Genomic DNA, 27804 nt, shown 5'->3' on the forward strand with positions numbered 1-27804 from the left:
CCCACCGCGCGCTCGCCTCGCCGCTCCCGCCGCAGCCCCAGGGCCCCTCGCCGCCGCCACCATGGACGCCATCAAGAAGAAGATGCAGATGCTCAAGCTCGACAAGGAGAACGCCTTGGATCGAGCCGAGCAGGCGGAAGCCGATAAGAAGGCGGCGGAGGACAGAAGCAAGCAGGTCTGCACCTCCCCGGCCCTGCGCCCGCCCGGGTGCCCCCGAGCCCTGGGCGCCTGGCACCCCTTCCCGGCCGCTCACTCCGAGGACGGGGGCGAGCCGCCCCCCACTCCTGGGCCACCAGGGTCGCGCAACTGAGAAGGGAGAGGGGAAGAGCAAGGCTCGGGCTTATTCTAACTTTTTGGTCTCGTCTGGGGACCTTTATTTTCCTCCTCTGCTTCCCAGAGTCCGCGAAGTCAACTCAAGTCCTAGAGGCACTTGATTCTCAGGATCGGGGATCAATGTTGTATCCGGGGGGGGATGGATGAGGGGAATCGAGTCCAGAAAGTGTTACCCATTCTTCTGGACTTTTGACTGGAAAGAATACAACCGGGACAGAGACTGGGCGCGGGGGGCGGGTGGTCTTGAAGTTTTTTCCTAAGAACAAAGATGGGACAGAATAGAGAGTACGGCCCGAAGGTCAGGGAGACAGGGGCGTTTTTCTGCACCCCCAGTTGTGGACTTGAGCCCGCTGAGGCCTCGTCCCGCGGGAGTTGGGGGTGCAGGGTGGGCCACAGTGCGGTTCCAGCTTCGGGAGAGAAGAGGTTACTTAGAGACCCTTGAACCCCAAGTCGGCGGCGCCCCAAGCCGAGGGGCTCCAGCCAACCAGGCGCTCGTGTGTTGTGTGTGTGTCTAACACCCGGTCCGTGCCGGCCGCCCGCGCCCGCCCGCCGCTGCCCCACCCCCCAGCTCGAGGAGGACATCGCGGCGAAGGAGAACCTGCTGCGGGCGTCGGAGGACGAGCGGGACCGGGTGCTGGAGGAGCTGCACAAGGCGGAGGACAGCCTCCTGGCCGCGGATGAGGCCGCCGCCAAGGTACCCGGGGCGCGCGGCGTGGCGCGGCGCACGAATGGCTAACTCTGTCTCTCTCTTTCTCTCTCCCTCCCTGTCTTGCCCTCTCTCTCTCTCCCGCTGTCCCTGTCCTTCTGGTTCTGTGCACCCACACCCCTCCCCTGCGGGATCACGCTGCCTGCTGCACCCCACCCCCACCCCTCCCCGTCCCCCACGGCCAACTCCCAGCTGGAAGATGAGCTGGTGTCGCTGCAAAAGAAACTCAAGGGCACCGAAGATGAACTGGACAAATACTCCGAGGCTCTCAAAGATGCCCAGGAGAAGTTGGAGCTGGCGGAGAAAAAGGCCACAGACGTAAGTGCACGCACACACTACCTCCCTCACCTCCTGCCCGGTGGCCACTCTGCGGTCACCACAGTGGCCAAGGAGCAATGGAGGAGGGCCACCTCCTCCTGCTGGACACCCGCACACAGCCCTGACATGGCCCAGAGCACTGGATGCTGCCTCCGACTTCTATTGCACACATTCATTTATATTTCATCCACTCCTCTTTTTCTCCTTCTTTACCCCACTCCTGGGGGTGGAGGTGGGCGGGTGAAAAGCTGGGAGTGGAGTGGCTGAAATTGGATGCTGGAGGTGAACCTTGCCTCCCCGGTGGCAGAAAACCTCTGAGGTGTCATCACCAAGGTTTGTGCAAACAGAATGCCTGGTTTTCTTTACTTTCCTTTGCCGCCTTAGGTGGGTGGGAATGCCTGGTTTTCCATGGTGAGTCTAATCAGGGTACAGAGGACCTGGCCTCTAAATTGAAGCAATGGCATGGTGCTACTTTTACTTATTAGGCTGAGTTTGATGTTGGAGTGCAGAGACCCCTGAGGCTTCCTTTCTCACTAGGGAAGCCTTAATCCAGCCCTTAAGATCTGCCTGGGAAGATGATACTTGCTTGGGTCTGCAGTCTGACAGCACTAGATCCTGAAAGTACCCTGGGAGTTATATATAGCTCAGTGCTTTATATGGTATAGTGAGCTAACTGCCCCCTGCCCCTCCTGCTTGCCCCACCCCCACCTGTCAGCCTTCTGACAACCACCACATAGTTTCAGGGGTGATGCACATACTGCAAAAACTCTACCAGCACTTTGTCCACTGCACTTTGGAATCTTTTTCGCTGAAGAGCCTGTCTCTTCTGCCCCATAAGTCAAGCCAAGCATTAGATTTCCAAAGGAACGACTTCTTTTCATACTGTTGGATTCCATTGTAGAAGCTCATTAAGGCTAGAGGCCCAATTAGGAAAGAATTCCTTGGGACGTTAGTAACAATTCCAAGAATGTATGAGCACCGGGGAAAGCTGTGCCCAGAAGCTGAACTACCAAGCACAAAGGCAGAATTTCTTGTATGAGAGTAAAATGCAAATTGCTGGAGGGTCTTGGGTCTTGAAACCAGTAAAGGCTTTTTGTGGCTTGAAAGGCTTAAAATGTAATCTCCAAGCATGCTTTGTAAATGAGAAATCCAGACATAGGACATTTAGAATAGACAAAAGTATTTCAATGACCATCAAGATTATTGGAAAGGGGTTCAGAGAAGCACTGACTTAGCTAAAACATTAAAGTTACAAACTACCTGGCTTTAGAAAAAGAGCCAAAAAACACACATAACTCGGCGCCTGCTTTGTATAATGTAGATCAGATGTCTGCTCCGTATAAGGTTAAATGGAGGATGTCTGTCTCCCCCAAATTCTCCAGCAGGACGTTTATTTAGCTTTTTCAAAAGAGCCGCTGATAGATCAAGGAGAGATATTCCTTATAAGGAAAAGAATGCAGAGAATTTGAAAATAGCCCAGTAAGACTGAAGGCAAGAGAAGGAGAAAAAAGCTACTACAATTCTTAAAGGGAAAAAAGATCGTAATTATTAACTATGTAGTGCTATCATGTCCTTACGGAAAAGTCTCGTTTAAGGGAATGCTGGAATGAGGTGGGGCAGAAGTGGAAATGAGGGTATTTAAAGCCACCTTGGGGGGGCGTGGTTAGCAGGGGAGGGAAATTTTCGAAACTGTTTTGGTTCTTTTTTTTCCTGCTGGAAAACTGTCCCTAATATGGTACTTTTCTTTTTTTTTCTTCTTTCTTTTTTTTTTGTAGTATATTGATCGTCTTCCCTTTTAAGACATTTTAGGTTGTTTGGAACCTGTAGGGATGTTGAAGAACATTTGTGAAGAAATGCTATATTTAAAGTGATTCCTAACTAGTAAAAATAGCCAAGACTTAAGGAGAAAGAGACTGATATCACTAGAGAAAGAGGGAGGTAGGTCAGCTTCCTGAGGTAGCTTCATACTACATTTGGAATGAGGATACTTTACTGTCATTACTCACCAGTGTAAAAACATTTTCATTTTTTCCTACTACTAAAAACGTTTTTCTACTTATTTACCAACATACTTTACATATCTTATTCCAGAAGGAGGGGGTCTTTCTAGCTTGAAAGATTGTAATTCACAAGGTAGCACCTTGGTGGTTTTGGTGTGAAATTTTTGGTGTTCACCTAAATGAGCCTGAAGGGGATCAAAGGTTCCATTTTCTCTCTGGCCCCCCAACTCCTTCCCCAATAATTGTGATGTATCTAATATTTGCAGTATGTGAGTCTTTATTCCTTGTAGGTTTTTGCTTCCTAAATCAGTAATTCCCCACCTTACGTAAACAGAATCTCCTAGGGAGGTTTTAAAAGCCCTAATCCAGGCTGCACCCCAGGTCAATTAAATCAGAATCTATGGGAGTGGAACCCACGCATTAGTATTTTTTAAATGTGCAGCCAAGGTTGAGAACTGCCCTAAACTCTTGTATAATGACATCAGCATGAAAATGAACTCACCTGAAACTATCTTTCCCAGGTGTTTGAAAAGCAGGACGTTAAGTCATTAGTTGGCTGCCTAGAGCACTTGAGAGCACTTGCAAGTGTCGGGCAGTTTCCCTGGCTCCTCCTGGAGGCCCCCAGACGCCCCCTTCCTCCACCTTCAAAGTTGGAGGCCCACAGTCTGTACTCCTCTAGGGGAGGAGTTTGTAACCTTCCTCCTGACCAGATGAACTGTGTGGAAACAAAGCCAGAGGCTCCACCTACAGGACGTGAGGGCACATGCTGAGGTTTGTGAGAGTCTTAGCAGAGACTGAGACAAAGTCCAAAGAAAATGAGTGGGGGAAAGCAAAGGAGGGTCGTTGTTAGGGCTTTGGAGGAGGGGGGTGTCAAGTATATTTTTTATCCTTCATTATTCCCACACTTAAACACATCAGAAATTTACTTGAAGGGCCTCCTGTGAGAAAGGTGAGGAAGAGAGCCGTGAGACTTAAAAGGCATTTAAAAATCAGCCCAGTGGGAGAATTGGCAGAGGACGGTTCCCAGAGATTGGGTTTTCAACCAGCTGTAGCCAGAGGCTCTCATAGGGTTCTGTAGCCTTCACGGCTGTGCCTTTTTAAAGGCATCTCAGTCCAGCCCAGAATTGGTCGGATTCCAGAAGATCTCTGAGGCTGATCTAAAACCAGAGAAGTTTGTAAGTATAAGGGACCCTCGAAATGATTGTTTTTATGGAAAGGAAAGTGAGCCCCAAAGAGGCTCCGGGCCCTGAGAACACAGCTGGTTATGCGCCCCCGCCTGACTCTTAAGACAGTGCCTGCATCTGTATCACTAAAGCGATCATTTAACTATGTACAATGTATTGTGCTAAGTGCTTTGTATGATTTCATAATCCTTGCCACAGCCCCATGAGGAAAGTAGTACCATTAACCCCACTTTTATAGATGAAGCCCAGAAAAGTCCAGTTATTTGACCAAAGTCAACAGCCAGGAGAGATCTAGGAGCCGGATTCTAACCTAGGAAGGCTGCATTTAGAAGGAGGTTTAATCACAATGCAATATGTTAGTGGCTTCCACTTCGCGAGTTTGGTGAGGGAGGAAGGTTGTTGTGGTTAGGCCCTTGCGTGCTGGGGTTCTTTAGGTCCCTCTGGGGACACATTCTGGCCCCAAACCCCTCATTCAGCTTCTCTCCCTCCCCGGCTTGGGAATCCAGAACTCCTGAGTGCGGTGCTTCCGCCGCCAGTAGGCGGCACCGTCGCCCTTAACAGCCAGGTCCGTTACCCTGGGTCAACGTGGAGCCAGGGAGGGGCGCTGGGAGTCCAAGTAAAATCCCTGGCACGCTGGCCTGCCACCCGGCCGTGCCCAGCTCTCCAGGTGTCCCCCAGCGCGCCCACCGCCTCCACCCGCCTGGATGCCACGAGCATGCGCAGTATCTCCCCGGTTTGCAAATTCCCGGGGACCGCGGCGCGCGCCCCGCCCCGCCCCGCCCCGCCCCGCCCGCTGTGCCCGCCCCCGGCGCTCGCGCACCCGCCTGCGGTTCGCCTGCGCCGCCCGGGAGACCACCACTTCCGGGCTAGTCCTGGGCCGCTGGGGGCGCCGCCGTTGCGCGGCGCGGCGCGGCGCGGCGCGGCCTGGGCGGGGCGGCTGGGCGCTCAGGAGTGCGGCAGTGGCGGCCGGAGCGCAGCAGCCGGCCTCTCCCACCGCAGCCCGCCGCCGCCGCCGCCGCCCCGAGCGATGGCTGGAAGCAGCTCGCTGGAGGCAGTGCGGAGGAAAATCCGGAGCCTGCAGGAGCAGGCGGACGCCGCGGAGGAGCGCGCGGGCAGCCTGCAGCGCGAGCTGGACTACGAGAGGAAGCTGAGGGAGACCGTAAGGGACCCACCCATCGCCCACCCACCCCCATCCAGAGGCGCCTCCGCCGCCCTCGGGCCCATTGCGAGGTGCAGAGCCCTCCAGAGCCCACCTTCCCCTGCCCCCACGCCTCCGGGCGTGCACCTGGCGCACCTGGGGCAGCTGGCGTCTGGTTCTAGGGAGCGGCCCTGCCTGTTCTTTTCAGTCCTTTCCATCTTAGCTGGTTTAAAGTAAAAGCTCCGAGGGGAAGCAGGAGTGGTGTTGAGAAGGTTCTGGAAGCAGCACTTTCCCAGAAAGGGCTCTATTTGGGGGTTTTTTGCATTCGGCCCGGGTGTCTTGGGTCCCCCGGGATGTGCACTTTGCGCTGCTAGCCTTATTTACTCGAAGGGTGGGGAGGGAAGAGGGAAATCCGTTCCTTTGGAAAGGGGCGCTGACAGGGCAAGTCTGGGGTACTGCCAGACTTTAGGGCCTGGGAATGCTAAACTCCACCGTCCCCATTGACCATTGGTTTTCTGGAAGCCTGTTTCTTTGTGGTGGTTGAGAACGTTGACAGCGCCAGGTTCTGACTCAATAGTAAGAGACCCGTTCACCGTTCCCTTTGTATTAACCATCTCTCCTCCCTAGTGGTCTTATACAGACATTCCTTTGTTACCGAGTATTGAAAAAAGTTGGCTAATATCCACAATGACTGGGTGTGTTCTCTTGCTGGCTTCCCCCTCCCCCATGTTGAATGTAATACCTGGTAGCTTCCTTCCTTTCTCCTAAGGCAAATGTATCCAACAGACAGGAAGAGGATTTCAGAGGTAGTTCAGGCATTTACTATTTGTTGGTTTTTGAGTGTGTGTTTTAAATCAGGATACTAAAACACCTTGGGAATTTAATGACAAGCATAATATGGTGTCCAGCTGTGCTTAATATGGACCCATTCTGAGTTGAGTAAATCCTATTGGTTAGGTGTTGATAATGGCAATATGGCTGGCTGCAGAAACTTCAAGACCTGTTTTGCATAAAATGCATAGAAGCAAATGGGTTTTCTTAGGAGGAAGCCCTAACTAGAGGAAATTTGAGATAAAATACAGACGGGAATCAGGAAATTAATAAGCAAAAGATAATTTTCTTCAGTACCAGTCAGCAGAGACTGCATAGATGTGTCTGAATTTGACAGGGCAATAAATTGATTCCAATTCCCTCTCTGGCTAGCCGCTGTCCTTGAACCATTTAAAACTAATAGAACATGATGGATAAGAATGAGAACTCTGGACCCAGACTGCCAGGATTTGAATTCTGGCTTCTGCTACTTCCTACCTTTGAGACCCTGGGCAAATTAACTTCTCAGTGTCTCAGATCCCTAACTTTAAAATGTGGATAATACTAACACGTGCCTATTGAGGTGGCGAAGGGAATTAAGTATGTGTAAAGAAGTTACAGGGGTGTTTGGCACAGCAGAGGGAGTGCTAAGTGTCAGCTGGTATTAAAACTGCACAGCACTTGGCTTTGCTCATTGCCCCTTTGCCTTCAGTTCACCACCTATCAGAGGGTCTTTAAAAATGGCCTGCTCGTTTCACTACATCTGAAACCACTCCATATAAATGCTTTTAATCAATTTTTTTTTTCTTTTGGAACTTGGAGAGAGGACATGGGCAGACTGGAGAAGCTGTTTGGTTGAAGTAATGTCAGTGGCAGAAGTCAGTAGGACTCCCCTCACCCTCCTAAGAAAGGGAATATGTGGTCCTATCCAGGAGCGCCTTGTGATTGAGGTTAGAAGCAGAAGATTAATTTCATGAAGGGCACGTTGTTACTCTTACACTCCTCTTCTCTTTTGTGCATCGTTTTCATGACAGTAGTCTTCCTGTGCCTGTCGGCTAAAGACGATGTTTTCATTCTTTTCAAAGTGTTGTATTTAAAGGGGTTTAATTGGTTCCGTTTTTTGTTTTTGTGTTTTTTTTTAAGTAATTTGAAAAACTCTATCCAGGTGACCTGAGACAGAACCTTTTTAAGATAGCGGTTTGAGGACTGAATCAAACCATTGAAGAGACCGTTTCAGATTGAGAGTTGTTTTTGACTTCTGCAACTGGAACTGAGAGCTTATTGAAGGTGGCCTCTTGGTAGTTGTCAGAGCTGTGAGTTAAGCTTAGTCAGTTTATCTTGGCAGCAAGAATACAGGTTTAGTGACAGAATCCTGAGCCACTGCAAAAAATATTTGGAGAGTTGGCCCTAAATTCTGATTCTCAAAAGTTTGGACATGCTATAGTTAATTGGCCCAATTATGTCAGCACTTACCTTGGAAAAATTGGCTATTGCTTATTTCCTACTGGTTTGTTTTTCCAAGGTGTGTGGGCCCTTCAGACTGTTGGAATGAGGATACTTTGCCTGATATAATGATTGACTCTGGGTCTTGTGACCCACTAGGGTTTTGTATGTTTTTTGTCATCCTCAAAGGAAAAAGTAGCAAGAAGGAGCCAGTCTTTCCCCCTTTCTGGGTGGTATCCCCCAAACAAGGAGACTTAAAGTTATAGCCTATAGGTTCTTAACTGGTAATTTTATTAAATCGTGGGAAATAACCAATTTGCAAAACTCTCCTGCCCTGTCCCACTTTTGAGTTGGTAAATATCTCTGAAACCAGGAGGCTCGAGAGTGTGCTTTGTGCTCACATTGGCGCCCCCAGTTCCTGGCAGTAACTGGAATATACACTCATGATTTCTGTTTTCATATGTAGGCAAGGCAAGGGCACTACAATGCCCTGTTCATGTCCGTTCTCCCTCATTATACAAATATGCCTCATAAATTACAGGCTTTGGCACAGATAGAGGAGGTTGTGTTTATCTGTTATCCATGGGAGTGCCCCTTAATGTCATCAGTGGTTTTTTTCCCCCTTTCCTTACCATATAAGGGCAGAAGTTTAACTTGGCTGTAGTCACTTGGTCTTACACAGCAAGTTGGGTGAAACCTCTGTGTAACTACAGTTTGCGTGAAATAAAAATGCCCGACCTTTGATCATCCCATGTTCCACTGTGGTTCAGGCAGGGCTTTGAAAACATATTCCAGAGGATCACTTTTTAGGCTATCATGTTATTTTCCTACAATTATTTTTTTCTTATTAGTATTAACTAGAATACTTTTTTTTAAACAAACATCATTGCTATTTTTTTTTTAGTTGTATTGGCCAAGACATCTGGATTTCATGAAAATGTAGGCCTCATAAAAGTTTTCTTTCAAATCAGATTTGAAGTAATATTTTGCTGTATTGTGGTGGCCATACCCTTGATTTCCGTGTGGTGCCGTGTTGGGTGGGGGGCAGTGGTGTGCCTGCCCTTGTTTTCTGTGTAGGTAACTAGTACCTTTGGTTTGGGTGAGGGGACAGGGCAGGCGCAACTGCAAAGTACCTGGTGGTTAACAACAGATCTGCAGGAAGATAATTGGTAGCCTTTGCTAATATAGCAGTCTCTTTTCTGAAGAGCTCATTACATGCTGGGACACAATAGCACTTTTGAAATAAAAGAAACCAGCATCCCAAATTGAAAGACTCTACCAGCAGTGTCAACACATGGGCCCGTTGTTAGAAGAAGCTAACCCAGCACACAAAGGGTGATTTCCATGCCTGGAGATAATCTGCGTCTGGGGTCTAGACCCTTCCCAAAAGCCTTGTTACTTATATGTGCTTTTAAAATAACAGATACTCATTTGGCTGTGGGCTTGTACTGGCAGAGGCAGTTGCAGGTTAAATCTTAAGTAGACTGCCCAGGTTCTGTGATGAAAGGAGCCTTAGAGAATACCTAAATAAACCTCAGAACTTAGAAAACACCACAAATAAAAGCTAGTGAAGGTGAGAGGGGCCTTTTGAACACAGGGCAAAATCCCAAATACACACATACACGTGTGCATGCACGCGCACACACACACGCATGTGCAACTAAAAATAAGAGAAAGAAGTGCTCTTAATTCATTTGTGGAATTAAACTTAATTTGAATTCTGGGGACCCAAACAGCATTGTGACTACACCAGTATGGTAGGGCCTGAGAAGCCAGTGAGAGTCCAGGTTTTTCCCAGGGAAAGCTTTCATGGGGATAGACTTACCCCAGACACTGCTCTCAGGTCCCCACTGGAGCCTACAGGCACCTGTGCCTGCCTGGGAAACCTCAGGGGCAGCAGGTATTGGCTTCCCGGCTTGAGAGCAAATGCTCTGTGTCCATACGGGAGGGGTCACCCATGAGTGCTATGTGATGAAGTTTTGTTTTGTTTTAAGATTTTATTTATTTTTTGACAGAGACAGCGAGAGAGGGAACACAGGCAGGGGGAGTGGGAGAGGGAGAAGCAGGCTCCCCGCCGAGCAGGGAGCCCAACGCGGGGCTCAATCCCAGGACCCTGGGACCATGACCTGAGCCGAAGGCAGACGCTTAACGACTGAGCCACCCAAGCGCCCCTGTGATGAGGTTTTTGATGTAATACCACACCGTATTTCAGAAAGGACTGAGAGGACTTGTTTAGTGGATGATATTCAGTACAGTAACTCTTCTAGCCCTGGTTGGCCTCTGTCACGGAAGCCTTTCTTTTGTGTGGGGAGTTGTGTTAGGGGAGGCTGTAGAGGACCTCCCACTCTGACATAGGAAGAGAGAAAGCGCCGGAGATCCCTGGAGGCCATGAGAAGTGACAGAGCCCACACACGAGGACCCAGGCAACTGGGGCTTTAGTCTTGTCTCCCACTGATGGCCTGAGCAAAGTCAGCCGTCTGGATCAAAGATCCCTCTCCTTTCTTTTGAACGGAGAGCTCAAAGAGTGGTTCCCACAGGATTAGCCAGCTTCTGTGGATGGTGGGGCGGGGAAGGTGCAGGAATGGAACAGGTTGCTTATTTATATTGCAGATGCCTGCCCTCCCTTCTGACCTCCCTCCTGAATCAGAATCTCTAGGAATGGAGCCTAGAACTTTGCATTATTAACGCGCACCTCCTAGTGGATTCTGACACTCAGCCAGTTGTGGGAACTGCTGAACGATGCCTAGGGACTCTTCCAGCTAAACAGATGAGACCCCATTTTGTGACCCACCTACATGTCTGCTCTCTGTGTGCGAACAGTCCTAGCTCCTAGAGTGGACCTCCATTCCCAGTTGTGGCTTGGGTGCCCTATATGAAACCCTGTATGAGGCCCTATAGGACACAACCCATAATGTCAGGAAGTCTTATGTTTCTATAACATGCCCCCAGGGAAAGAGTTAGTGACATTTATAAAACAGGGCCTAGAACTAAAGGAGGGAATGGTTAGAGTGAGAGGCAGTAAGAGGGAAGATACAGATTGATGTGGTGGACCTCTCAGGTAGGGAGCTCTTGTGTACAGAGGCAGGAACGAGCATGGGGTACGGTCTCCTTATTCTCTGGTGCCTCAGCCACATGAGGACCTAGACTGCCCTGTCACCCAGAAGGTCCTTTCCTTAGAGCAGAAACAGTCTTCTTTCTGTGAGTAGGAAATTCTCAAGATTGGGGCCCAGATGAAACACAAAGCAGAAACTTAGAATGTGGTGGCTACAAGAAAACATTTGGAAAATCTTGTTGACATTTCTCTGGCCATAGCGCCTGTAACAAAGATATTTGCCTTCATGTTAAAAGAAATAATAAAGAAGGCGGGGAGAAAAATACTTTTGAGTACATGACATAGACAATCTACTATGGTATTTTTGGTTTTGCTGTTCATTTTTGTTTTCAACTTTGCAACTTGCTTGCTAATCTCCCCCCCCGCCCCCCCACCCCATTCATAAAGGGAATAGAATTTTACTGGAAATGGAAAATACAGAAAAGTGAACAAAGCAGACCTGACCCAGAGTATACCCTAAATGTACCAATTTTTTAAAAATAGAGCTAAAAAGACAGTTCCTTATATGTAAGAAATGTATTGTCCCTATTACCCTCACCTCTCCTCTAGAAAAAACCATACTCACCAGCTGGTCAGACTTAGCAGAACCCAGTAAGGATATACCTTGTAGGCCAATGTGGTTATAAACTGTCCTCCTCAGATCCGTTTCCCTTTTCCCCTATTCCCTGACTCCGTCAGCCAATTATTACTACATAATTAATTTTTGATGAGATAAAAGTGTATTTGAATTTTTTATAGAGTCCTTCACCATGGTTGGAGATGCCCTAATCACCTCTTTTCCAGACAAAACTTGGCATTTAAAATTTTACAAATCCTGATGAGCAAAGAGCTGGATGTTCTCATATTCATTTCATTCAAGGCCATAATCACAGCCTCTCTCTAACTACATGTGCTTATCAAACCGTGTTCGTCATGGGTCCATGAGCTAAGAAAGTTGCTTTGTTTAAATTAGGTTGATTTTACTTGTTTTATTCAGTAGACATTTACTGAGCCCATATTGTGTGCAGAGAACTGTGACTCCCTACATATAAGAGGCTTCCTATTGAGTAAAGAAGACAGGAATATAGAAGGAAATCACATGGGTGCCTAAGTATGTATGTATTGTAATTTTTAGAAAATTCTCAAAGTGCCCTGAAAACCTTATCACCCCATGATAAGCACATATTCAAAGTGGATGCGGATGAGGAAATGGTACCTGATTAGTAAGTGCTTGCTGACTTCCATGCATAGTATTTAAACAGACCCTAATGCAGTGTATATGAGGGACCATCACAGTCTTACAAGTGTTCTGAGGCTCATAGTAGCCAGCGCTTGTCATAGTAGGTAATCATTGCATCCCCAAAAAAGAAACATCTTAATTCAGATACAGATACCAATAAAAGTAGTCTCTATACTGCTTTTCTTCTAAGGAGTTTGAAACTTTTCTTGTAGTAACCTTGTAAGAAATGCCAGTAAGCTTATCTCAAAAATACATGGGAAATTTGTCTTGGCCCTGCTCCAGCATGACCAAGTTCTGCAGGGGTCACTGAGAAGAGGGTGGGGGAGGGGCGGTCACTGGATTTCGTTGCATCTGTATGGTGTATATCTTAGAACAGCTGAATTTTTAAACATTTTAGTTCCTTTATAAGACTCCTTTGAGCAAGTGGCCAGGAGAAAGGAGAATGCAGACCCCTGAGTCTGGTTTCTGGCTGTCCTGCTCTTGTCTTGTGCGGCCGAGCCTGGGTAAGTCTCGCCTCTGTCCAGCCCTCGTGCCCCGGTGAGTGAGGTGGCTGTCCTGAAGCGCTCCTTGGGCAGTCAGGTAGGGCCAGTGTGGAGTTCTGTGGAAGAAAGGAACCCAGCGAGAGAGCACTTGCTCACAGTCCCTCTGGCTGCTGAAAATGGTGCGTGTAGACTTGTAAACACATAAGTGTGTGCGTTCACTGTATCAAATCAATGGAGCCACGCCTCCGAGAACTCCAGAGTGGACCGGGGCATGTGGTGCACCTGGAGGTAGCTCCCCACAGGGCCAGGCTTCCTGTCTGAAATCGGTGTTTCAGGCTCCGCCACTTCCTGAAGGCACTGCCCTCGCTTTCTCTCCTGGTCTGAAGCACCTTTCACACTCTCTGCCTAGGCTGAAGCCGACGTAGCTTCTCTGAACAGACGCATCCAGCTGGTTGAGGAAGAGTTGGATCGTGCCCAAGAGCGACTGGCAACAGCTTTGCAGAAGCTGGAGGAGGCTGAGAAGGCCGCGGACGAGAGCGAGAGGTGAGCGCACCTCTCCCAGCCCACCTTTCCGCACCAGCCTCTCCTCTGGGTGTGACGGGGGGCTTCCCTGATCTTTGGGGCTTAAGAGTTTTAGAGTCCCTTGGTGGGATCATTTCCTCAGTCGATCCCAGGTATAACTTTACTAGGTTTGTTCGTTTAACATGAGTGGGACACCTGTGTGCCAAGCGCTATTCTAAACCCCAAGGTTACAAAGAAGAGAAAGATCCTATTCCTGCTGTCATAGAGCTCACCGTCCAGCAAAGGAGAGGGACATTAAAATGAGATATTCTAGGGATGCCTATCGGTTCCTTCATTCCTGCTGACCACAGAGCAGTTAGGCATTTTTTAAAAGATAAACTTTATTTTAAAATATGCAAAGGGGACTGGGCCTATCAGTTGTCAAATAACTCAAAAAATAAGTGGAAAAGGAAGCACAGATGAAACAGAAATATGATCTGTGAAAGTAATTGTTTTGGACTTAGTAACACTGATAAGACACTCATGCACATCAATACAGTCGGATACTTGTGTATTCTGAGCCCGCTCCCTGTAACCTGGCTCTACCTGACTGACTTCTCTAAGATTCAGCGTTGTGGTAGTAAAGGAAAACCACGGCCATATAGCCCAGCACAACTCCATGTGTTCTAGAAGGCATTTTCTCGTGTGCTCTGCCTCTCAAGCTCGTGTATTCATATTGCACAGAAGCATTATTCCAGGAACAACTCCACGAGACTAGAGAGAGTTCTCCTGCTGGAGGGTTGAGAGAGTAGTGTGGTGGCTCAGAACGCTGGGAGTGCGGATCCGTGCTGTGACCCGGGCAGGTGAATGCAGCCAATCACTCTTTCCATTTCTCCCTCTTGGATAGAAGTGAGTTTCTGCTCCCTGCCACCAGGGATAAAGAGTCATTTCAGACGAAGATTCAAGAAGCTTTTAAGCTAAAGTTTCCAGCTCATTATTCACTGTTGCTTATTGTTTCTTCCCTAACCAAGAGTTTTGGAATTCCTCAGGATGACTCATCATCTCTTACAGTACACACATACCAGTGGTTTTGTGGCTGATTGTTCCTGAAATATACTTGTTAGTGAACCTAAAAGGCAATCTGGCAATGTTAGACTTGGTGGTAAAAAGGAATTTAGAGGTCGTTTACCCCAGGCCCCTCATTTTACAAATGAGAAAACAAGGGCTTAGCAGTTGATGAGGCCTGCCCAGAGTCTCACAGCGAATTGATGGCCAAGCCAAGACTCGAATCTCAGTCTTCTAATATATACCGTAGCACTTCATCAAAAAATAGTGGCTTATTTATCTGAACTGTCTGCTTAGATTTTGCTAAATGAATCCCATTTTAACATGACTTTATCCATAAAACTGTAATATATCACAGAACAATTAACATTTTCCAAAATTTAACACCGTGGGATCCAAACGTACATATCAGCATAGACATTGGTATCAGTCCGTTTCTCAACACCTCTAGTATGAAAGTATTCTATTAAAGGCAAAATTCATAGTTTCTTATCTAAAGTATTAGGTTGACCCTTATGAAGTTGCCATTTTTACAGGTCTGATGTCATCAAGTATCAGCAATTTCATATGGTTCAATCTGATACTTATATTTGTAGCTAATGGGCTAAGAATAGCTACCTGCTTTGTAGGAAGAAATACATGAGGACAAATTTGTTTTTGTTATAACTTTGGTCCATTTTCAAGCTGAAGCTTCCCACCAGGAGAAGGAAAAAATCCCATTATTTATATAGCAAGTAAAGTATGTTGGCTTTTCCTGTTTCCATGCCTCGCAGTTTCAAACAGCATCCTGACATGGTACCTTTCATTTAACATTAGATCCCTGGACAGTTTCACCATTATTGAAAGTGAGGGTTCATTCACAATAAACAGAGAAGTGTGTGGCTTTTTGTCTTCAGCTCTGGAAACTCTTGCTTCATGGTTTGGAAAGTAAAAGCAGCTCTATGCTCTATTTGGGTCTGTCAGTTATACCAAGCTTCACAAACCAGTGCAGTGCAGTGTGGGTTTACGTTGGTTTCCTCTAAACCTTGGGTCTTCCTGCTCGTCTTTCTTTTCAGAGGCATGAAAGTCATTGAAAGTCGAGCCCAAAAGGATGAGGAGAAAATGGAAATTCAGGAGATCCAACTGAAAGAGGCCAAGCACATTGCTGAAGATGCCGACCGCAAGTATGAAGAGGTCAGATCTTGGGGCCCAAAGCCTCACGGACTTCCCAGCAGTGGCCTCGGTGGGGGCCAGGAGCAGTGCTTACAGCCTTGTGTTCTTTAGTGAAACGATCTGCTTTGTTGGTGGAAATGGGTGATTTTGAGAAGGCAGAGTTTCTCTGTCTCCAGAAAACAGTTCTGATTTGATCCTGCTAAGGGATCCCAGGCTTTATCATGAAGCCAGTCCATAGCACTGAGAAGGACTGAAGCTTCCCCCATGATCCCCCACCTTGGCCACCCCCAGACCAGGACAAAGACCTCTGGCCAGGAGAAGGGAGAGTTGGGCCTCTTGTCCCTTGTAGAAAGAGCCTCTCGTATTGTCACCGTGCAGGCCACTCTTCGGTGTGATTCGCCTAACACCACCCCGTTCGCACAGCATAGAGACACAGTCCATGCACTGAAGGCCGTGTAGAGTCAAGAGGCCCTTTTCAGTCCATCCTCTCTTCAAGATGGTAGAATCCCACTGTCAAGAGAGGTTCACCAGTGAATCAGCTTCTGGTCATGTCCCCATGAGAACGACCTCCTATGATAACAAAGCTAATATGACTTGTTTTAGTTTTCCCTTAATGTATCATGGCTATCTTGAAATGGTATTGACACTACTTTTTTCCATCATCATCATCATTATTACGACCACCCCATTATTCTTAGTACTATTACTCTCCTTGAAACGCTCCGAGGACCCCTTCTTCCCCCAGGTTCTTTCCCCCACTGAACACCGACTTGACTTCATTAGTCACCTTACCAGCCCATCCCATGTTAGCTTCTGCTGCTGTTCTGGTGTTATTTTTAACCTCCTCCACAAAGAGGAGGTTGAGGTACAGAGCTCTAAATTGACAGAGTTCTAAGGAGTATTTTCAGTGTTTTTTGGCAGCCCCTACCTTTACAGCATCAAATGCAGCATGTCTCAGCATGCTGCTATTTTTGAGATTGTGAATTTTATCTCTCTCCCTCCTTCCACACTTTGGCTGGCTGCTGTGTAATTATATGGACTTCACCTGGGTCAGACTTAAAATGAGACTGCCTGCTCATAACCAACCATTCTGGTCTTTGTGAGCAGAAGCCTCTGGTCTACTCTCCATCGGCCCTCCTGGTAGAGGGTGGCTTCTCTCCAGCCCACGAGAAAAAGGGCCATCTGATTTGTCCGTAAGAACGTCTAGGGGCTGGTGGATCCAGTACCCGCCTCCATACCCTGCCCCCTTACTTAACGCTTGCCAGCCCCATGGTGTGTGTGTGTGTGTGTGTGTGTTGTGTTTGTCGTGCTGCAGGTGGCCCGTAAGCTGGTCATCATCGAGAGTGACCTGGAACGCGCGGAGGAGCGGGCTGAGCTCTCAGAAAGGTAGGCGGGCCCGGTGCCGGTGTCCTGTGTGTGGGGTGCTCCAGAGCAGTGACTAAACAGCATGACCTTCTGGCAGCTGCACATTTACCTGTTTCAGCTCCGGGCTCCTCCTGCGCTCATCTGCCATGGATGAGCTGCGAGTATGGAACACGGAGGACTTGTGTGGGGTGTCTGTATGAATGCGTGTATCACTGCATGCCTTCCCTGCACACTGATTTTGAGAATGGCCTTGTGCATTTCCTGTGTCCACTAACAGCCAAGTTCGACAGCTGGAAGAACAATTAAGAATAATGGATCAGACCTTGAAAGCATTAATGGCTGCAGAGGATAAGGTACTGATGGCTCATGTGTGGTTTTAGGTTTAACTGCAACCCAGACGTCTTTCAGCTTCCAGTGTCTACTGGTTCGTTTGGTATAACGACACCCTCTGCTGTCTTCTATCTTGCTTTAAATGCTTTCTTTGGGTCCTTTATACTCCTTTGTTTTTCCTTCATAAATGCTCTTTGGTGCAGCCAAAAAAGAAGCCAAATTATCACACTTCAGAATTGTTGGATTTTGTCACCCTGCCTTGGTGCTGTTGCAAGGTTGGGGGCAGTGTCCTTGGCAAAATGGAGCATTTTAATACCTGACGATTTGGCTACTTTAAGGCAGCCCTTTGTTCTCTAGGACTCAGTTCTCACTTTTTCCCCTCCCTCTCCTTTTTCTCTCCTCCTTCCTTGGGCTTGTCTCCCACCCTTTCTGCCTCTGATCGAAAACGTTAGCAAATGTGCCGAGCTTGAAGAAGAATTGAAAACTGTGACGAACAACTTGAAGTCACTGGAGGCTCAGGCTGAGAAGGTAGGCCAGGAGCACGGTGTGGGGGAAAGGCGTCTTGTAGGAGCTGCTCAAAAAGCACGCACTCTTTCTCGTCTGAGGCCCCGCCGATGAAAGCAGGAGTCCCTTAGGCATTTTATTTAGCAAATGGCATCATTGTGAGGTGATTTCTTGATGGTTATTGGATAACAGATTCTTTTTTTTTTTTCTTTTACTAGAGAACATATTTTATGTTGAGTAGGTGAGTCCGTCGGCAACAATTCAATTTAAACCAAGCGCCACGTGGCCGAGTTATCTTGTTCTTGTGCCATGTAACACGATAGGGCAAGAGAACAGAGAACGTACTGTAGCGTGCCATTTGGTATCAGAGGCTCCAGTACCTCCTCTAGGAGATCCTCAGCATCTGTTGGCTGGGCTGGCGCTTTCTTTGTATTTGAAGACCTGAGGTTAGGGTGAGCTGTAGCCTGACATCTGGAATGCTCTTTCTCATTACAGTACTCTCAGAAGGAAGACAAATACGAGGAAGAGATCAAGGTCCTTTCTGACAAGCTGAAGGAGGTAATACTCTGAGTGTTTTAGATGAAGCCAACTGGATTTTAACTGAGTCCCGTTTTTATGGAGCTGGTTAGGGCTGCTTCGTCTCAAAAGTATGGTGAGCCCAGTCAGGAATATTCAAAGGTGGTCCTGGAGTTAATGTGCTGTGTTGGTGACGGACTGACAGGCCCTCCGTTCCACACCCATTTTGTGGGTGCTGTGCTTGACTTTCATTCTCTAGTTCTCCCTATATTTGTAGCTACTAGTGATGTAAAACTTCCCAATTCTGACTGAAATAAATGGCATCCTTACAGGCCGAGACTCGGGCTGAGTTTGCGGAGAGGTCAGTAACTAAGTTGGAGAAAAGCATTGATGACTTAGAAGGTAAGATCTTAAGTTTTATTTTTTAGTTAGTTCTTATGGTTGACTACTGACCTCACAAAGCAGGTTTCCAATCCAAATGCATCCTCCTTGATACACTTCTTTGCTCTTGCACATTCTTCCTGTCTGCCCTTTGGGGTTTTCATTCTGTGGCTCCTAAACTCTTGAACCTGAGTCCTCTGCTCACCAGATGACTGCTAGCCACTAGACGAGGCCCGTCTCTCTGTAACGGCAGATGCCATCCGGCTTGACTTCACACTCTGAGAAGTGTGGCGGGTTTATTTGTCATTGTGGGTGAGGTGGTTGTAGGTGAGAGCGACTAGCGTATTTTCTACTCAGTGATACCTCCTAATTGTCAGAGTGGCATGGATTTGTTTTTAGACAAAACTCATCTTCCAAGTAAGAATCCAATGTAAGGGTTGGGTTTAAGCCCTTCATATCTTGGCAAGTGCTCCACATTCTGAAAGGGGTGTGGGGGTAATAGGACACTGTTGTTTGAGATTATATTTAAGCCTTTCTCCCCTCAGGTGTGTAGGTTTTGTTTTAGTAACACCCACCTTTGTCTCACAGAAATCCTAAATGTTGAACTCTGAGGCGTGTGGAGGGTCAGCTATGAAAAAGAACAGACAGGGAAATATTTAAAATGGACAAGGAAGGCAGAAGGGGCTGGTGAAGGCACTGGACGTTGGTGCTGATGAATACCAAGCTGGTGGGGAAGAGAGGGTGACAGATGGTTGCAAAACAATCTGCCGGAGTGTAGCAAAGAATGAAACCCTCCTCATTACAGAGACTAAACTGGAGACTTGGCACAGCACCACCCTAAACGTGTGGCTCCCCTCGCTTCTCAGGCCCCCCAGGCCAGGAGCAGGGTAGCTTAGCAACTCACAGGGCACTCAGAAACCAGTATTCCAGGAGGCTAGTTTGGCCAGGAAGTCAGTGGTTGGAAGGCGGAGCCAGATCAGGATGACAGACCAGAGACACAAATTGTTCTTCCAAAACACTGCCCTTGGATATTTTCCCCACTGTTTATAGTCGCAGGTGGCTGACTGCTCCAGTGCCATGAAAATGGAGCTATAGATGGGAGAGGTGTGCTGTCACCTACCCAGCGGACAGCCTTCTGTGGTTTCATTTAGGGTTTAACATGGTTTACTGCTCTACCAGCCATATTTGTGATGATTTTCATATTGGGTCTTTCTTGTTTTATTTTCTAATGGCTTTTGTTCTTTTTGTTTTTGTTTCAATTCATTTAAAAACAAAACGCACGCCTCCTGCATTGGCCACCTGCTGCGATACCACTTCCTTCATGCACTGCCCCTTTCTTGCTGCTGTGTCGGGATGGCGTCCGCGCCACCCTTGCTCACCCTCCATCTCTTGATCACTCTCCATGCCCTTGCACCTCTGCCTTCCACTTCCTGGTCATAGACGAGCTGTACGCTCAGAAACTGAAGTACAAAGCCATCAGCGAGGAGCTGGACCACGCTCTCAACGATATGACTTCCATGTAAATGTCATCCACCCTGCCTGCTCACATCCGTGCCCTCATGCTAATACGATAAACTCACCACTGCTCCCTTCTGTACTTCCAGAAGCTCCATCTTCACACCTTTCTGTTTACTCTCTTTGCATCACCTAGGATAGTTTGGTTTTGTTCACATTCTACTAATATAAAAGCCAAGCAGATTAAGTCTCTCTGTACAAATCATTTTCCTTTCAGAATCTGTTTCTTTCACAATCTCTGAGCTAGATTGTTCCCACCAAGCAGTGAACTGAAATATGAAGGACTTGAGAGCTACCCTTTTAGGAAATCAAACTAGGCTCAAGTAAAATTGAAGGCCATGCCATCGTGCACAAACTTCGCCAGAAATATCCAAAAAATTGGTATCCTGAGATTCAGTTAAATACAATATGACCATTTTTGTAAAAGATCTATAAATTTAAGGAACCCTAAAGTTCCTTAAGTCCAGTTATTGATGATCTGAGAGGAAATTGATCTGGTACAGCCTAAGAAATGGTGCTGTGAGAGATCATCTCTTCCTCGCTTTTAAGAATTCTGGAGAGAAATGGTTCATCTGCTGAATACCAGAGCCTTTAATTTTCTGTGTTTAGATAAAAGGAATTGAAATATTCACAACGAACACCACAACTGGTATCAAAGAATTGGGAAATAAAACCCTGATTGCCCAGTATGAGTTCGGGAGTTAATGCCCACTTTTAACTGCATGAGGCAGTGAGAGTTGGAGTAGATCCCTTATTCTCATGAGAGCTTTGAGCATATACAACTAATCCGCATATTACTAACTAAACCTAAGCATCACACTTTTCTGCCTCTTTAAATTCTAACCTGGAGCTTTCCACAGAGGGTTCCCTTCATTCTAATAATATGGCACTGAATTCCATGTAAGCTGGAAATTTGCAGACCCACCTATGCAGGGAAATGGTAGCCTGAAGGGTGTGGCCTGTCCCTGCCGCCTCACAGGTTCTAGAATCTCCACATCACCATGAGATGCATTGACTGTCCCCATGGAAAGTAAAGAGAATTCCATGCTCCTTTCCCTCATTTGTAAATGCGGGATGAATCAGAATCGCTGTCTCTAAGGTCTTTTCCAGTGCTAAAATGTGGTGATTCTAAAGGGAAAACTCGTGACATTGTGTACGATTAACTATTCTGAAAGGTGGGTTAGCTTAAAGTCTTTTTAAACTCTTGTTCTTGGGTCTTCTTCGCAATGGCCCGTCGCCCGGAGGGGCGTATGCTGGCCTTGGGTCCCAACGCTGGCGGGTGAGGATGGGCATCCTCCTGCAGGTGCGGCTGGCAGCGGGTTTTGCATGTCTGCTTCTGGTCTGTGTCAGGTGCTGCTCTCCTCTGTTAGTTTGATTTTCCTTTTTTCCATTGTGCCACTTTGTTTTCCTTTTCTCCCACCTTTTCTCCTCATGCAGATAAGTTTCTTTGCCTCACTTCTCCCGAGACCCCTTCATCAAGCTGGCTGTCCCACCTCTCTGAGCTCTGCAGTTTGTCTCTTCTCCAGCTGACCTGGCTCGTTCCTTTAGCCTCCTGCCTCAGGGCCAGGCACGCTGCTTTCCATTGTACAGAAGCTCTTCATTTCAGTGTCAAATAAACACTGTGCAAGCTGTTTCTGTTTGCTCTTCTCTTTACTTATTTATTGACATTTTTTGTTTCAACACTGAATAAAACTACAAATCTACTTCACATATATGAGGGTTAGTTTTTGGCTGCTCCCCCCCCCCATGCTGAACATTAATATTAAAAGTTTCTAAAGCAGTAGTTCCATACGGAACTTTTAAAAAATACTCATGCGTGGGTCCCTCTCAGAGTTTTGGTTTGTAAAGTTTAGAGTGAGGCCTGGGCATCTCGGTGGGGGTGGGGGGGTTTGTTTTGTGTTTTTGAGAGGGTGATGGTTCTGGTATATAATCCTCATTGAGAACATCCGCACAGGGGACGTTGCTTGCTGAAGTGAGAAGATGTGCCTTGAACAGTGTCTTCCTCTGCCAGAGGTTTGGTGTGGGATGTGGTGAGCCCCCTGTGCGGATGCTGAGGTGGCCCTGCTTGCTGGGACATGACTAACTAGCGGCCCACACTGCCAAGAATTCACATACCGGGATCTCAAAAAATTACTTGTGTCCTGACGGTGGTAGTTGAGGTTATTGTAGGTCATCCTTTTACAGGCCAAAGAACCATTAAAGCTTGTTAAAAGTATATTCGTTACTCAGCCACCTTCATTTTGATCATGAAATGACATCTTAAGTTTGTTGTTTTTTTTAAGATTTTATTTATTTATTGGAGAGAGAGCAAGAGCACGAGCTGTGGGGAGGGGCAGAGAGAGAAGCAGGCTCCTTGCTCTGCAGGGAGCCCAACTCAGGGCTCGATCCCAGGACCCCAGGATCATGACCTAAGCTGAAGGCAGACGCTTAACTCACTAAGCCACCGAGGCACCCCTTAGTTTTCTAAATATGATAACATTTAAGTCAAGGTTCATTTTTGTGCCCTTAAGGACATCACGTATTTTTTAGGAGGGTTTGTATGTACATAATCTTTGTAATATCCTTTATTTGTAGGCATTTTTAAAGATAGCCGTTGGAGTTTATTCTTTTTTTTTTTTTCTTTTCCCTAAAAGCGAAGTTAGTAGAAATTGTTCAGAATAGAGTTATATTTTATTTAGGCTTTACTGGTTCACTTCAAAAATAGCAGCTAAGTGATTTTCAAAGAGAAACACATTTCAAAATTAGAACTTTAAAATGATATGGACTTTTGTTTCTTAATTCCCAGCATTTCTGCATCCTCAACAGTCTGGCTCTATTTCTCCTGTGCTTTAAATGTGGGTGATTTTCATCTGTTTTTGTTAGTCTGAGAGAGTTGATATATACCACTATACTCAAATAAATTTAGACAAACTGAAAATAATGTCATTCACTCTACAAAGACTTCAGAGCAGAAGAATAGTCTTTAAGAGGACAATAAATTAAAGTATTTTAATAGTGTTATAGTAGGCTCTCTAAAATTTAGAATCTGGAGTCACTGTCTTTCCCTTGAGGGTGTAGACTTCTATAATTTCATGGATTTTTTTCCTCCCTAAGCCTCATTGGGTCTGCTTTTGACTATAATTCCTATCCTTTTTTTTTTTTTTAATACCTAGTGATAGTGGGCCCTTCTCTGAGCGACCCTGTTTCCTGCTATAGACAAAATGAGGAGTCTAAAAGTTCTGAGCAGATGTGCCGTTAATTCTGGAGGCACATTTTTTTTTTCTTTTTTGGAAACCCTTCCAGAGACTTTCACACTTTCTCTGTAAGAACGTTCTCCAAGGGAAATGGGAAACTAACGGTTTAGGAAGGCAAATCTAGACGAGCCCCAGAAGGTATGGGTTCACAAGAGGATCAATAGCGACTTGATTCTGTCCAGAAATTGTCAGGGCCCAGGTTTCTAGTTCAGAAGGCCAAACCATAGCTGTTGCTACTGCAAGAACCTAGTAGGATCAAACAGAAAGCACTGCTGAATCTCGGCCCTAGAGGTTCCAGATGTCTGGGAGGTAGGACAGGAGGGGAAAACCCTTCCAAATGTGTAACTGTTTCTGGTCCCTGCCCTCAGGCCCCCCGGGCAGACAAGCTCCATGGCAGCTGCAGTGGAGCAGGTCCAAAGGGGGGGGTGTGGTAGGAACATCTGTCATTTTAGCTGAGTTCACATCGACTCTCTGGGTTCTCCAGGGTTTCCCTAAAGTTCTTTCATTCCAGTTTGGCTGGACATGGACTCAGCAAACTGAGACATCCTGCCTGCCCATGGTGATCACCCCACATGCGGTAATGGGAATGTGCCAGTGGGGTTTAGCTTTGCAACCCCAGAGCCACATCCCTTACGCAAGACACTGTGGAAGGCAGTGGAGATGTGAAGAGATGAGCCGGAAGTGTTCTTTGCCCCTGATGAGCTGGCCGCCTTGCTGGAAGGTAGAGGAGTGAGGCGTGTCTGAACTCACAGATGGTGTACACTTGGAGCTACATGGAGAAGGTGACATTTGACTAGTGTTTTGAATATCCAGAGAATGTGGATGAGCAAAGAGGACAAGGTAGCAGATACTTCAAGCTAGAAAGCCTAGTGCATATGGCATCTTCCCCCCATCTCCTACCACTTAAAGAGAGGGAGCTGAAATAAGACTTGATTAATTTCCTGACACACCTGGGGGCCGGAGGCTGGATGGTTGCATTCTCCCCAGGGGTAGGATTGTCAGCTTTTCAAGATAAGTAAGTAGAATTTCTGGGTCCAGGTTGTCACTGTCATTCGAACCAGTTGTATATCCTCCTGCTTTTCATGGTAAGTGCCAGCTTCTTGTCATTTTGGCGGCATCCCCTGGGCCGTCAGATACAGCCTGACACCTGTGGTTGGCCTCCCTGCCATGTGAGCAGATTGTATGCCCTTGTGTAAAATTGACATTGCACTGCTCTCCCTGTGGATGTTTGAGATCTTGTTCACTCTCTACACCTCCATCTCGCACCATGCATGAATGCCATTCTCTTCAAGAAGTAAGCAAATGAATTTTAAGTCTGTTTCGTGTGGAGATGAGTGCTTGTTGGTTTTGCTGTTTGAATAGAGTAACACCCTGTATGGTGGTGACTGGGGGAGGGACAGGGAGCTTAGTTCTGTGTTTCAAGGACTGTAAACGCAGCAGCCACTGGGGGCCCCCTCTCGGTACTTCCTGAAAGGAAAGCCAGCCCCGGTAGTGCAGATGAAAGGGGTTCTGGGAAGAGGTGGGCAAAATGGGCAGGTTGAGGTTTCACTGTAAGTTCTCCACTATGACGCTCGGGCTGTTGCCAGAAACTGCATGTGGCTCATTCACACAGTGGTTTTAGTAAGGTGCAGGAGGAACATCTCCCCTCTCTTGTCTCTCTCCCTCGCCCCTGTCACTCCCTTTCCCTCCGCGGCCACCGAGAGAAAAATTCTGGCTCTTCCTAAGTCTGCCAGGCCTTTACTGCCCACCCTGCCTGGGCGCGGGACAGCTGACCACCGGGGAAGGGTGAGCTGCTCGGCAGGTGACCCGAGGTATCTCTGTGTGCTGTCTGTTAACTCCTTTACCAAGTCTGGCTAACCTCTCTTCCTTCTGCCTCCTCTCTTCTGCTAACCTGCTTGCTGACCTGTCCAGACCAACTCTACCAGCAACTTGAGCAAAACCGCCGCCTAACTAACCAACTAAAGCTGGCCCTGAATGAGGATTAAACTTAAGTGGGAAAGAGCTTGGGCTGAATTCTAGGAATGGAGGCCATGGGCAGGAAATCTAAGACTGCCATACCTTCAACTAATAGGGCTGACAACACTTGCTTTCTGCAGAATTGTACATGGAAGGGATTAGCTGAAAAGCTGGCTTCACCTGCATTTTCCTCTTATATCTGGAATAATTAAGTTATCTTTAAACCCCGAAACTGCTTTTGTGGTAAAATTACGTATATGTATATGGATTAAATATTTATAACAATTCAGCAATCGCAGGTCCTCTTGTTTGAACTGATTCTATTTCCTACAGAGAACTGAGTCCTGCTTTAAGTTAGAAAGCCAAAGCAGAGGAGTAACTATACACACATATATATATTATATATGGGATCCAATATATAATATGTATACACACATAGCTATTACGTATTCATATTCCTAACTTCATAATATCTGGTATAGTGTTTGATTAAGTGTACCTATGCTTGGGCAAAATAGCTTTTGAAAACAGAAGCTCATGTCAGAAGTCCCTGATTGTCTGAAAGGTATGCTTTTATTCCGTCTTGTGGTGGTGTTGGAACCTGGTGAGAATGTCATGCTAATAATAAATAGAACACTATAAGAATAGTAAGAGAATGTCCTACTGAAGTGTGCATGAAATATGTTGATACTCATTTTTTTTTAATGAGCAGCAGAAATAAATCGTTTTAAAAGTTGTCAGAAAACCTACTTATGTCATCTTTGTCTTCTGTGAGATTGTGTTACAACACAGCTCCCAGACCTTTACCTGCCTGTAAGTCAGAAATGTCTGCTGTATTAACTGCAGTGCTGCAGGTACCCGTCCCTGTCCCCACGGCGTACGGCCCGTGGACCTCCGCCAAGCCCCACCGGCGCTTTATTCTGAATGGACCCTTGGTGAAGGTTCAGCCGACCGCTCTGTGAGAGCCTGCTGTGCCTGTAGTTCCTTTGGGTCAAAGACGTCTTCCCCCTTTGTGGGTCCTTGTCTGGAAATGAGTAATACCTCACCAGCATGCCTGTCCTAATCATCTCATCTTTGTGACTTATGTTTGCCTGCCTAAATGTACAAACCGCCGCTGTGTCCAAAGTGCAGCTATTCATGACTTAATTTTCTAATCCCACCACAGAGAAAGTGGCTCATGCCAAAGAAGAAAACCTTAGTATGCATCAGATGCTGGATCAGACTTTACTGGAGTTAAACAACATGTGAAAACCTCCTTAGCTGCGACCACATTCTTTCATGTTGTTTTGTTGTTTTATTTTTTTGTTTTGTTTTGTTTGGAAACACCATGCTTACCATAAAACCCCTTAAACGCATTTTTATTTACTTTTACACTGTCACAGAAAAACAGCCACGAAATACCAGCTAGGTCAGGGGATGGGGAAGACACACACACACATACACACACACACACACGCACGCGCGCGTGAGCCCATGGCAGGGCCGTAATGACTTAAATGTGCCATTTCCCAGGTTGCCGTTGCCACACTTCATAAAGAGTTTTGCAACCCAGTGTACTCAGCCAGTCCAGGAATCCTCACTAAAGCAGAAAGATTTCCACTCAAAGTGCCAACGATGTATTCAACAGGCAGATTAATGATGAAAACGCAATCAGGCGTGGATTGGTGCTACTTTAAACAAAAAGTCCCACTGTGGTCTTTCGTTCAATATTGTACAATTTAGAATTCTGTCCAACACTAATTTATTTTGTCTTGAGTTTTACTATGAGATGAGTCTGGGTCCTGTATGCCTGAATTCACTAAAGCCAAGGGTTTGTAAGGCACGCTGCTCTTGTAAGACTTTTATCTCCTTCTCGTTGGCACACTTGTGGCTCATTACAACTTGTAGGATAGCATTCGATGTGGATTTCTACTCTCCATTTCTCCATGTTAAAGATTTAGGCACTACGTACAATTGGTAAAGAAACATTTTCTTAAGAGTTATAACTATATGTAAACATTGTATAATGGTATGGAATAAAATGCACATTGTAGGACATTTTCTAAATTTGGTGGTCCTGTCATTTGTACCTTTTTACTTTGTGAACTCCGGATGGTGTGGTTGACCTACCTTCCCTCATGGATGGTTTCTTAAAACAGTATCCCAGAGATCGGGGGAAGCTGGGTTTTGTGTGTCATCCTCCCCCCATCACTCCAGGCGGCATCCCTTAGGTCTGTTACAGTTACAACCCAGCAGGAAAGACCCTTTCCAAAAGCCTTTCTCCATGTTATGGGCGCCCGTCTGCACACACACACAGGTTTTTGCAGGGGTTGTACTGTTTGGGGGATTCTCCCTCGAGTCTTAGCTAAGTCTTTAGCCCACACACATCAGATCATGAGTGAATGCACCAAGCAAGCTCTTGTCCCCCAGCCATGTGACTCTACTTAAAAGTATTGCTCTATAGGGTCTCTGTGATGTTCTGCTTTTGCACTCCTGCTGAGTTCTGAATTCCCTCACATCTTCATTCTCTCCGACTTGGAAACTGAAAATACCACTGGTCAC

At 46.7% G+C, this 27804-nt stretch overlaps 1 protein-coding gene across 28 annotated transcripts; it reads left to right on the forward strand.

Moving 5' to 3' along the window:
- Positions 1-27309, forward strand: TPM1 (tropomyosin 1). Of its 28 annotated transcripts, none has more exons than XM_028100419.2 (10): positions 1-175; positions 902-1027; positions 1232-1357; positions 13155-13288; positions 15367-15484; positions 16779-16849; positions 17611-17686; positions 18158-18220; positions 18511-18580; positions 26429-27309. In XM_028100419.2, the coding sequence occupies exons 1-10, from the start codon at positions 62-64 to the stop codon at positions 26509-26511; spliced, it is 981 nt and encodes a 326-aa protein (XP_027956220.1). In that variant the 5' UTR covers positions 1-61; the 3' UTR covers positions 26512-27309. The 28 variants fall into 28 exon arrangements, with proteins under 28 accessions (XP_027956220.1, XP_027956208.1, XP_087880949.1 ...); XM_028100407.2 differs by lacking the exons at positions 17611-17686; positions 26429-27309 and adding exons at positions 17106-17181; positions 21512-21705; XM_088024823.1 differs by lacking the exon at positions 26429-27309 and adding an exon at positions 20000-21012.
- Positions 27310-27804: the final 495 nt, after the last annotated feature.

The sequence above is a fragment of the Eumetopias jubatus genome, unplaced genomic scaffold (assembly GCF_037043125.1).
Source record: "Eumetopias jubatus isolate StellerSeaLion01/CBP00866 unplaced genomic scaffold, mEumJub1_p1.0 scaffold_7, whole genome shotgun sequence".
Classification (NCBI taxonomy): domain Eukaryota; kingdom Metazoa; phylum Chordata; class Mammalia; order Carnivora; family Otariidae; genus Eumetopias; species Eumetopias jubatus.